Here is a 12,504-nt window from a genome sequence, read left to right as displayed (position 1 = left end):
AACGAACGAATCTATAATCCGGCACGCCAAACTATAATCCACAATATAATCCATAATAAAAAAAACTTCTAAAGGTTTAACTTTTCTGAACCAAGTTATAAAAGCGAAAGCGGGCGATACCCGGGGGTGGTCAGACGTCGCTTGCTGACGACGTTGCAAGGTCCTCTGCGTAACGTTTCGAGATGACCCAGCCTCGCTCGCATCTATGGCGAAGCGAGTGTCGAGCGATCCGCTCTTTAAACCGCGGCCAAGCGCGCGACGAGTCAAGCGGTCTGACAGCGGGAGAGCTAAGCCTTAGGGAGAGCGCATGCGCGACGGAACCACCGCGGCATGTGACGTGGCTAGTCACATGGTCGAGCCAGTGCAGCTCAGGAGCGGCTGAAGGTCGCTGAAGGTCAAAGCGACGGGGTCGGCGAAACTCGCGGAACATGGCGTAGTAAAGCTTTCGCTGTGAAAGGCACGAACTGTCAATGAAGAAAAGTAGAAGAAAATTGGGGTCTAGGCGGGAATCGAACCCGGACCTGCGGTGTGCGAGACGGGGACGATTTCACTGCGCCAAGACGGTTTTTCTTCTTTATTGCCACGACGGTTCAATGTTTGCAGCTGAATAAAGGCGCGTCTAGTGAATGCAGTCTTCTTAGAAGCGTAAATGAGTAATTATGAGCATATAAATTACAGATGACGCAATTAACCGAGTACAAAAGTATGTTTCCGGTAAAATTACTTCTAGGTTGGCGTGTCACAGCGCCATCATGCGGCACCCACTGAAAACCCCCTCGCATTGTACAACGCTGGCCCAGCAGATTGTACCATAATGCAAGCACAAATGCTTTCGCATTACCGCACGTAAGTTGTCTTAAGTGTCTACTTGAACTTTTTTTTTTTCTGTATCAGTCTGCGCGATATCTCCACTATGAAGCATCAACTTGCCTTCACTCTTGCCTTGTCAGCCAGGTAAATGGCACGCGATTTGAATTTTCTTCAGCAGAATCTATTTGTATACTAACAACTTTTTTCGATGCTTGGAGCCCCATGCGTCCTGCCGGCAACAGGCACCGACATGAAACACGTACTATCCACTGCTCGCTCGAAACCTAAGAACCCACAAAACAGGTCGGCTTCGTGTATAGGTCGCTTCCCCAATTACAGATGACCGTTTTTCTCAATGAGGGTGAACTTACACGCCACGGTACTTAACGCACTCAGAAATGCTAGTAACATAACCCTCTAACTACGGTGCACCACTTCAAGAAACAGCGCATGCCAGCGTTGCACGCAAACAACCTGTTGCAGGCACAGAGCTAGAATAGTCGCATCTCAGCTGGGTTTACCGTAGGGGAGTACAGCGTAATTAGAAAACTCTGAACCCTAGTCATACTCCAGTTGATGATATGGAATTTACACAAAACAAACATACCCTCATCAAGCGCTTTATGCATTACCAAAAATGAGTAGCGTTAAATCATGCTGTCAAAAAGAATGTTTTCCAGTTGGGCATGACTGCAAGGTTTGTGTTCGTGAAGTTCTCTACAGTCCTAAGATATAAAAATGGCAGGACAAAGCTTTCGGGTTAGTGCTAGTCGTACAATGTTCTACAAATCATTGATGGTTGTAAGTCAACAGTAGATTAAAAAAGAAAAAGGAAAGAAAAAGAAGATTTGCAGTGAAGAGCCACTTTATTGTCAGTGATGTGATATATCTACAAGTACAGCTGGTGTAAAATGTTTGCACATATGACTATCAAATCAGCTCTATGTACAGGGGATGCAAGTTTGAGCTATATTTTTGGGCGTCAGCGCTTGTGCGTGGTTGACTAGCATTTTTCAGTGCATATTGCTACAACATTACTTTGAAGCATTCTGCATTATTAAACAACTGCCATGTGGCTACAAGAGTCCTGCAACAACAATGATCACAGCATCGTGAAAGTCCTTCGGTAACAAATGAGTAAAAATGCGAAACAAACATTGCAATCCATATCCACAATGCCAACAGCAACAAATCTGCAACTACAAACAGCCACTGCAAAGCATAACCGTTATACAAAAAGGTACAACCAGTTAAGCAGAGAGACAGACAGTTGCTTAATGGCCGACAACCTCTCTTTCAAAATTTCATTCTGCTTGTTTATTGAAAGGGCAACAGTTGAGCACCCAGCTGTTTGCCTCAATCAAGCATTTCATGTGCTCCATATATAATTTATCAAAAGTTAAAGACCTTGCATGAACACGTGGTTCAGCAAATTCACTGGCAGAACACACCAAGCCTTGTCATTTTGACTTTAGGAGCATATCTAGGTCTAAACAAGTGAACTGTGAATTGTTGAATTTAATGTCCCAAAGCTTGGTTTATGGGTGTTTAATGTCCCAAAGCGACTCAAGCTATGAGGGACGCCGTAGTGAAGGGCTCCGAAAATTTCGACCACCTAGGGTTCTTTAACGCACACTGACATCGCACAGTACACTCTACACTTTTGCCTCCATCGAAATGCGACTTCCGCGGCCGGGATTGAACCCGAGTCTTTTGGGTCAGTAGGTGAGTGCCATAACCACTGAGCCACCGCGGCGGATAATGTCCCAAAGCAACAAATGGGCTATGAGGAACATCGTATTAAATGGCTCTGGATTAATTTATACCACCTGAGGTTCTTTAACGTAGGCCAGTGATGTTTCATGCCATAACCAAAAATTCCCTCAGACCCAAAAATCCCTATTCAGGCCTTTTTGTTGAAGTAGGTTGAAAATTCTGTCAATTTGGAAAACGTGAGCAAATTTCAGTTTTGAAATTCTCCAAAACTCTAAAAATTCACTTTTTGCCAAACTATACCCATTATATTCCCTGAAAAAGAGAATATCCTCTGAATGAAACATCACTGATGTACGCTGATATCGCACAGCATGAGTATTTTGTAGCTGAGGCTTCGTTTGATCAATCTAGAACATTTTTCACTTTGAAAAACTTTGTTGCCAACAGCATTATCACAACGTATCTCTGCTATTACTCCTTGGCTATGAACGAACAGCAAGATTAATACTTAAAAAACCCCCCCATACAACTGACCACACCTTCCTCGTACAGCACATAATGAATTCTTTAACAACATAAAAGTTGATTGCTGGCATCTATTCCAGTTTGTGCCTCCAATCCATTTCAGCCGATTTTTGCTTCCTGATACACATGCGTTTCAATTTAAAGACATATAATACTATCCTAGAATACATACAGGTGCTTCTACACAACATTCTACTGCTTAAAGGGAAGCTGAAACGGTTTTTTGAGAATTCGAGGTCATTCAAGAATTCGAATCTATCAAGCTTCTAGATAAAGCATGAAAAGTATTTTTGCACTAGCACTTAGAATGGTGTCATAATCATCGATTAAAACCGCGACGATGGCTATGCTTCTTCTCACTACGTTGGAGGAGTGCGGGGAAACTCGGTAGTGACGTCATCGTTGCCGATATTTCAGATGTCCGCTGCTTACGCCTGCATGCTGCTGTGTGTTGTCAGATGGCGCCAAACAATGCACCGTGAGCTTCACCTTCGATGTCGTCGGTTTTCTTCCATGGAATAACCGTTTCTTCGCTGGAAACCTAGTGCCGTCATACGTGACGTCATTATCGGGGCCTCTGCTCGTCGCTGTGCACTTCAGAGAAACCTGAACGCCAACGACGACTTTATTCGGCGATTACGCCGCCATTTCAAATGCTAGAGCAAAATGATTTTGCAGGCTTTACCTGCACGTTTCGCACATTCGGCAGCCTTAAACTCATCTTATTCTAAAACCGTTTCAGTAGCCCTTTAAACTGCACTCCAACCTGTCCTAGCAATAATCACGAACCATGGTGTCTATAAGCGAGACCATGTTGGTTGTACTGTCACCACGTGAACACCCACACACCCCTGATAGATTTCGCCTAGGCAATGTATGACTGAAGCTAGAGCCTCTCAGTGTGCTATGTTTACATCTGTCTACTTCTGTCCATACCTGCACCAAAGAATATTAAGCCTGAGAAAAATCTGGTCACATTCCATTCAAATGACTTCAAATACTTCCAGTATAGCATGTAATATCTAAAATGGTCAATGGCAAAGTGCCATTTCCTTTCCTCAAAAAACCAATTTTCGATTTTCAATTTTCAGCCACCAAAGACGGCAATAAACATTCATGTGAGCCATTGAGGCACAGTGATTACATATGGTGGTTACCCCATAATATGCACCACATGATCTCATTTTTACAATATCTTATTAGATGGAGTACCCTTATTATCGGCATTGCAAACACCAGCAAACTATTTTTTTCCAGCGGTCCTTTGAGAAACTTCATGAACACATTTCAGGATAATACTCCTGAATAAAAGTACATGCCTTGTGCAGCACTTGTGCAGGCCATGAAACTGGTTCAACCAGATCCATAGACTGCTAACATTAACCTCACAAAACATACCAGCCAAACAGCAGCAAGTATTTTCTAGCACATGCAAGCCTTCAGTGGCAAACAAGGTATGTGCTACGACTAACAACACGAGGAATGGAATATATAACAGCATAAACGTTTACGAAACATGCACAGAGCTTTGCAGAGAGAACAGTCCAGCACTCTGTCTCCCTGCACTTTTCATCATCAGTTCCTTCAATCTATTATTCTGTCATTTCATGTAAAAAAAAATAAACACACCTAAATACTGTGTAAATATTCATATAAGATGATCATGTAAATAAATCATGAAAACCATGGAAATGTTCACCAAAATATAAAAACACCGGCATTTCTGCCTCCGTCAGAATACGGCTGTGGCCAGGACCAACTTCACAAAATAAAAATTATGATAACAAGGTCACACACAATAGAAGGTCACACACACACCTTACATTTAGATAGGCAGCTTCAAAAAGACAGTAAACTGTGAAAAAGTCACCCGAGCAAGAAAATAAACTGGTCAAGCAAAAAATGTCCTTTGGCTAAACTAAATTATTGTGAAATTCAATAGCACTTAGTACAGGGCTGCTTGGCTGCCATTTATGCTCAACAGCTTTACAGTTAAGTCTGGCAGCATGCCAGCAAAGACAGCTTGCACAATCCAACAGCTGATGTGTGCACACTGATAGATGGCTAGCCCCAATCGCATGCACGGTTTGCCCAAGAGGATGCCTTTAGCCTTGAGTTCAAAATGCAACTCATGGCTTCTGTGGGGAACATTCAGTCTAAAAGGAACACATACCATCTACAGCACCATTTCCAGAGACTGCTAACATAATATGTGCTGGCAGCTGGTGGTTATGACACTAACAATGTCACTTTGCCAACCCAATTAATGTGATGTGCAACGGCAAGCCATCCATGTAAGTCACCACCACTGTACCCACTTTAGCCCAGACATCTTGGTGGTTTGCGAACGTTTTGCACCCAATGATGTGGCAGTTAGCTTCTGACACACATGCTTTCCTCACATTCACTCACGTATGTTTAGTGAAGGGGGCTTGCATGGTGTCTAAGCTACATGTTGGATGCCTGCAATGCTCCTGCAAAAAGCAAGGAGAAAAAAAAGAGAAAAACAAGAAAGCAAAGGCTGCCCTGTGCAAGTGGCTTGAATGCCACAAGGTCACCAAATGAGGAGGGAGAATGCCACAGCAAGACAGACATTTGCACAGGTAGATCTGGGGAGGCAACACGACATCCCATATAGGCCAGAGACATGCACAAACTTCATTCCATCTCTCCTCCTGGCCAGCATCATTTAACACAAGAAAACTGCTAAAGTGCAGCATCATAGTGCTACTCAGTGAAAAGTCATAGCCAAATCTGACCTTGGAAAGTAAGTGAACAGCTTTCACACTTAGGCCAAAGATATGCCAAAGGAAAGGCAAATCAAGGAAACTACATGAAACCAACTCATGAATGGCACTCAAACAACTGGGCATCTCAAAATTATCCCAACATTGTTTGATGTAAAAAGCTGTTTTCTAGCCAAGAAATTAAGAACTGAATGACAAGTTTGTATTACTTCACCACAGTGGCTGAATTTATGACACTGACCATGACGTCTTGAATTAGCATGCCAAAGCAGGGCCAGTCATATGCAGCAAGTCTTTTTTCACTATTTACATCCTTTTTATGCTTTCCATTACACACACGCAGCTCTAAAAAAAAAGGCCCCTGAAAGCTGTGAACTGGCCTTTCTTAATCCCGCTCTGTGTGTTTTTTCTCACAAGCAACACACGAGGGGTGGCTCATCAACTTACTTGATGCAAAGCTATCATTGCTTGTAATGCAGAAAAGTGTACGCTGAGTCACCGTCAGCACTCAATAGTTAAAATGTATTCTTTCTTAAATATTTACAATCATAAGTTGGGTACAGTCTCATACCGGAGAACAGCTCTCCTGGTCAAAAGTTGGAAAACAGCTGCCAAGCCTTTTTCCTTGCCTTTCTTACTAAAAACACTATCTCTTGAGGGGTACATCCAGTGCAGTTTTTTTCCCAGCTTTAGATTTAACTTTACACTTACAGAGGGGGGCACTGCACTACATTGGCCAATAACTCAGAGCTGTGGCCAGTTGTCGCAACATCTTCAAAGCGTGTTTTACGATACTGACTCACTTGACTGCAGTGAGAGTGAAGATTTTCGTAAGGTGGACAGTTGCGTTCCTCAATCAAAAGACAGAGAATCTGCACGAGAACTGCAGTAAAGTTCAATGTGGCAGAAAAATATGACGAGCAACTCATCCACAACACAGGAGAATACCTTAAGCACTTCCAAACAGTAAAACTGTCAATGAAGGACCAAGAAATGTGGAAGAGTGACCCAAATAAATTTTTTAACTGAGCATTTGAAGACTGCAGTAAGCTACGTCCTGACATCTGGAATTTTAAAAACAGTGCCCATCTACAACAACCATGAAACGGGTTAAATGCCCATGACCACAAAGAAGAAAAACAACGCTCTCTTCTTGCAAAATATTCATGCTGTACATGACTTAATTTTGGTGACCACTCGCCCTATAAGTGGACTGAACAGTCACATATGTAAAATTTGAATATTCAAGCAGCATGCCTCCCTACCAAATTCTCTAAAAGCGCTCAGGAGTGCACATGCTAGGACAACATAGTCTCTGTCACTAACAAGCCTGAAATGGAGATCAAAGGAAGAATCAGTGGCTATCTGAATGGCTTTGTTGTCATCATATTGCTGCAAAGCGTTTGTCTTTCCTCATTCTTTGTTTATCGCCAGTGGCCCAACGCTTATCCCTCTGTTTGTTATGCGAAACGTAACCAGGGAACTTAGGAACAGCAATGGTGATGCGCGGTAATTTCTGCTATGTTAGAGACTTTGAACACCATAGCTGGAAGGTTCGCTGCCAACTTCAAACTGAGCGAAGCTGAGAACAGTGGGCATTCTGTTCTGCCAAGTGCATGTGCCGCTATCGCCACTGTTGAGCTGTTTTTTTTTTCTCAGGGGACACAATTTCACCCAAATAAACAGCTCATTTTTTTTTTTTCAGTCCAAGTGCACCTGCGTTCGCTCTTGCCTGCCTGTTGTTGCCACTGTGCAACAATACAGTGGCATTTTAACTGTTGCAGTCACTTCTCCACAAGCCTCCATATCTGGAAAAACCAAGGTGCTGCGTGTACGCTTGCTCAAGTCCACCCAGACACCAGCTGCATTCTGTCCCTTCTCCGTGCTCCTAGCATACTTGCAGCATACCAGTGAAAAAGGCAGTTCATTGCAGCTGTTTATAATACACTAATATTGCTGAGGTCATCTAGCTTCAAGCCTGTAGAGCCGCTGGCTGAGACGACAATTTAATGGACATTCTTGGTGGCCAACTTCAGCAAAAGCTGCGCTCATCTCACGAAATTGCCTGCCAGCAAAATATTCCCAAACTGCAACATGCAATGCAGTCACAAAAAATAGAGCTCCAACCCAAAAAAAACAATCTACACCGGCATACATTCAAGGTTGTATTCGGATGACCACTGGCCACTCAAGCAATGGAATGGTGCACAATTATTGTGAGTTTGCAATTGTGACATCTAAATGAGCATGTAAGCCTTTGCACTACAGCCAACCACCATATTCTAGAACTGTCAATGGTGCTGGAAAAGTACACTAGACTTATCTACTGCACTTGAAGGTAAAAGACTTCATCACAAAGGGCACTTACGCTGCCATGTGATGCACCTTCATTCAATCACCTAAGTCACATGACAGGTGCACTACAGTCGAGACTAATTCACAATGCAGGCTGAAACCACACCGAGAAGTGCCACCTGTGTAGGCCTCAGTTACATGGGAGCCAACGGTCTCTTCCAGCCCAGGCACATAGTGTGGCTGTGCAAATAGGTGAGACGTGAGCAAAGGCAAATAAAGTTCGGAAACTATACACAGCGACAAAAGTCCAGTTGCGCTACGCATCAAATTTGCAAGCTTTGTCAATGTGCCAGCAGAATTCACTTCATGCGCCCATCAAAACAGTGAGCACGAGTCAAAACCAGCATTCTTTTTAGACAACAAGATAGTCAACAAATAAATACTAACAACACCACTCCTGCCTCTTGAGGCTGTGCAGTGGCAATACAGCAGAGCAATGGAGTTTATCTATTGCTGGCGATGACAGAGGACAATGTTGTTGTTCCAGCACAGCATACAAGAATCTGTCTCAACAAAGCCTGTAAGGTTGACGCTTCGTGCAAGTGCAGGCACATCACCCAGCGAAAGGCAGATCCCTCCGTCATCTCTCACGGCTGCTCAGTCAGCAGTGCAGCCTCAAGGTGTGTTGCTCCTCTCCTAAGAAAGCACGCAGAGGGCTCAATCAGCACATTACACACTAGTGAACCAGGTTTTAAAAACACGACACGAAATTTCAGCATTATGTTGCACAAACAGAAGGCCAACACCCAAATTACCAAACAGCTGTTTTCAGTTAATCACAACTAAGAAACATATAGTACATACTGCTGCCTAACTGCAACTAACAACTTTTGGTGATGGCATCCGAAACTGGATATGGTGGTCTGCATTTGTAACACACGGATGCTACGCATTGTGGGCCATGTGGACTGCACTTGAAATAGTAAACGCGCCTTAGATAAGAACTTCTCGGCCACACAACCTGACTGAGTGCACATGATGAAACACCTCCATGACAATGTACACTAGAACCCCACTATAGTAAACTCTGATATAGTAAAGTGAAACTACGGTCTTATTCGCCTTCCACAGACGACTGTACATTTTTTTTCGTTTATAATGAAGATTTTTTTACCAGAAACGGCTATAGTAAAGAGCATCTGGCCGTTGCGACATACTTCCCGCTAACCGCTAAATGGTGACATCAAGACACTCGCGAAGGCCAGGATCGCGAGGCCAACATTTGAAGGTAAATGGATATCGAAGACAATAAAACGGCGCTTTTTTTGAGATGGCTTAAAGGCCTACTTGACCGAAAGTTTACTTCGCCTAATTTTGTGCTGGATATAGTGCGCATGTTATGAACAATATCTATACTGAATATTAGGGCTGTGAAGCGTCTAGAATTTTAGTTAGAAGCGTTCAAAAACCACTGTAGCAGACGACGCAGTCCCCTAGCGGTGTGCTGGACAACTAACAAACCTGACCGGAAATGACGCACAATTGAGACACCGGCATCGCCGGCTCGCCAGTTTCAGGCGTTCTGAAGTGAGTGCGCGCCCCTTGTAAGCTCCTTCTGGCGCGTTTCTGGCTGCTTTCACCGCGAAGCTCGATGGTCTCCGAGAAAAATTAACTGCTGGCATCATGTCGACTAAGTGCGTGGCCGCAGAAAGGAATACGAGGAATGTAGAAAGCACCATATATACCTCTCGGCCACTGCCCTTCACCCCCGATCTCGAAAGCTGGTGTAAGCTGTCTGGAGCTCAGGTTTTGACGTGAATTCCCCTCTCTTGTTCAAAAAAGATAATGGTGGATTGACTGACGCTTCTGCCTCGCGCTAACCGCTTTTGTGGGTTGGGCTTTGTCAATAGACCTGTCCCGGTCTACATCATGCAATAGAGCACGTACGTGTTTCTGGCCCGATCGTCAAAGCATGCCACGAACCAAGAGGGTTATAATTCGGAGGACGCTTTGAGGCGTTTCTAATCGGGAGAATAAAGAGGACGGGGGACCGCTCGCACAAGCTAGCTTAAGCTAAAGTGGACGGCTTTGCTCATCGAGCAACGACCCTTTGACGGCACGTTGTTTACACCAGGCAGAAGTTTAAGGAGAGGTCTGCTTTGTCTGAAAAAGAATCCAGATATGCACGCGTTTATTGCAGGTACAACTCTGCCCAATGCGCAATAATGTCGTCGTGCGCCAAGTGTATCTGCTGCCTCGAAGATTCGCAGGCCGGGCTGAGAATCCTGGAAGGCCACATGAGCGTTACTGAAAACGTCGAATTTCTTACTGCCTCACGCCATTCATACTTGAGGTCGATTACAGGAAGCTTCAGCGTTACCATTCAAGGCGCGTCTGCAAGACCTCATAGAACTGAACGCATGTTATTTGAATGATAATATTTTCGAAGGAAGACAACACGTTTTTGATTATATGTTCTGCATTATTACTCAGTCGATACAGACACACTGTCTACGGTAATTTGCGCGGTGGGCGTATACGGTCGACTGGGGTCCGGCAACCACGTCGTTCTGCCCAGCTGTGTGGTGTGAAAAGATTAGAAAAACTTTTCCGTCCCTGCAGTACACGGGCTTTAAGTGGTTCTAGGTAAATACTGTAATGAACGCAGCGCATAAGTTTTTGTTCATTTGAATCAGCGTGTATTTCGCAACGTGCAGTGGCTTGCCCGACCGAGGCGCGCAAAGATGAACCAGCCCACCATCGGCACCGCATTGATGCCACGGTCCTTGAAGAGAAAAATGTATATTTATTTTGCAGCACAAATTTTGCTTCTGGCATATTCTTTCGCTTAACGCAGCGCTTAATTTTCTTGAGCTCCCTTTTTAGACGTCCAGCTGTTTTTATTTATTTATCTCGCGTTCACAGCACCTGTTCCAAATTTCTATGCACAGGCAGAAATACCTTTCGAAGGAGGAGAAAAATGAGAAGGAAAAGGAGAAGGCAGGTCATTTTTTTTTATCAAGACAACAACCATATTGCACGCACAGCAGAGCACACATGTGCTGTTGGCACGCGCGTGCCCGCTCAAAAAAGCCGACTTGATACTAATACAAGCACTTCTACTTGGCATCCATTTGAATATGCTTCTTTCGTCAGCTATGTCCGAACTTTGCACAAGCTGTAATCGAATACTGCCAGGCAAAAAACGTTCACTAGCATTGCGGCATGATCATAATCACTGGGGTTGAGCCAGGAGTTTTCTGGTCTGCTACAGCAAATAAAACACATTTAAAGCCTTTTCTATGTCGTTTCATCCATTTTAAGATGTGTTTTCACATATAACCAGTATTTATCGCACAAAGTGCTGCACGCGCTACCGGTACCAGCACTTTGCTCGAGCCGCAACGAGCAGACGCTCCGAACCTGTCCGGACTCTATTCTCAAACGTGCGTCACTTCCGGCGGGCGGCAATGGTGCCCGTTTTTTCCAGTTTCGGTATTGAAAACTCCGATTTTTGCGCGCCTTTGGCACCGTAACTGCTTGAAACTGGAGCGTAGTGTTTTGTGGGTAGCATAATACGGGGGTGTACTATGAAAAAACAACCTTTTTACGGTTTGAAAAATTTCGGTCAAGTAGGCCTTTAACCACTATGTTCGGGAGCGCGAGGAGAGGCCAACTTTTCGCAGGCCTTGGGGCTGTGAGGCAAAGCACACAGCGCGCATGGAAAAAAAAAAGAAAGCTGGCTATGAATGTAGTAAGAAGGCAGTGCAGGTCACTGAGAAAAAGAAGGCCAGTAAAAGTGCAGTGAGGTGTAGGGAAGGAAAAGAAAAGGTGAACTTTCACAGCACAGCAGTGTGAAACACGGGGGAGCTGCGCCACTGCATGGGCGTTTTTGCTGCACTTGACTGTGTCGCACGCGTTTCTCAACTATCGCCTCTTAAATGACGCTGAGGCTGCGGAAGACGACGCAGTGTTCACACAAATCTTTGGTTTTTACATGGAATCAAACTGACGTTACATTCGTAACCGCACTGTGTTCGTGCAAATGTGTACACGTACTTCCACAACACATAAACAAAATAAAAAATATGCTCTAACACAAAATGTGATATAGACGTAAATAATTACCACATAAAGGCCATTAAGAGCAGGATGGAAGGTATTTCTGAAAGTTTCTTGTATAAACCAATACTTTGTGTTTAGTAAGTAGCCAAAGAGCATCCTCAGAGCCATGCCAACAACAACCACTAATTTAATAAAGATTTTTGCTGGTCCAAGTTACTTTCCTGTAGATGGGTTCTACTGTACCAACTTGCCTTAAGAACACTGGCACAGGTGCTGCTCAAATGTTAGGCTTCAGACACACCTCCATCTCAACTAGCTAACCTATGCGGCACTTTCAGGTTGTTAC

General features: G+C 44.1%; 1 protein-coding gene across 2 annotated transcripts in view; it reads right to left on the bottom strand.

Annotated features, from left to right (window-relative positions):
• Positions 1-1,657: 1,657 nt before the first annotated feature.
• The window catches only part of LOC149353820 (polycystin-2-like), a 50,246-nt gene continuing 39,399 nt past the window's right edge, over positions 1,658-12,504 (bottom strand). For both annotated transcript variants that reach the window (XM_089582849.1, XM_089582850.1), the window contains exon 16: positions 1,658-8,789. In XM_089582849.1, coding sequence (XP_089438975.1) covers positions 8,769-8,789 — 21 coding nt within the window. In that variant the 3' untranslated portion in view covers positions 1,658-8,768. The remainder of the gene's footprint in view (positions 8,790-12,504) is intronic.

Source organism: Amblyomma mixtum, chromosome 3 (genome assembly GCF_055824585.1).
Source record: "Amblyomma mixtum isolate Tamu chromosome 3, ASM5582458v1, whole genome shotgun sequence".
Lineage (NCBI taxonomy): Eukaryota > Metazoa > Arthropoda > Arachnida > Ixodida > Ixodidae > Amblyomma > Amblyomma mixtum.
This window is presented reverse-complemented; position numbering and strand designations above follow the sequence as displayed.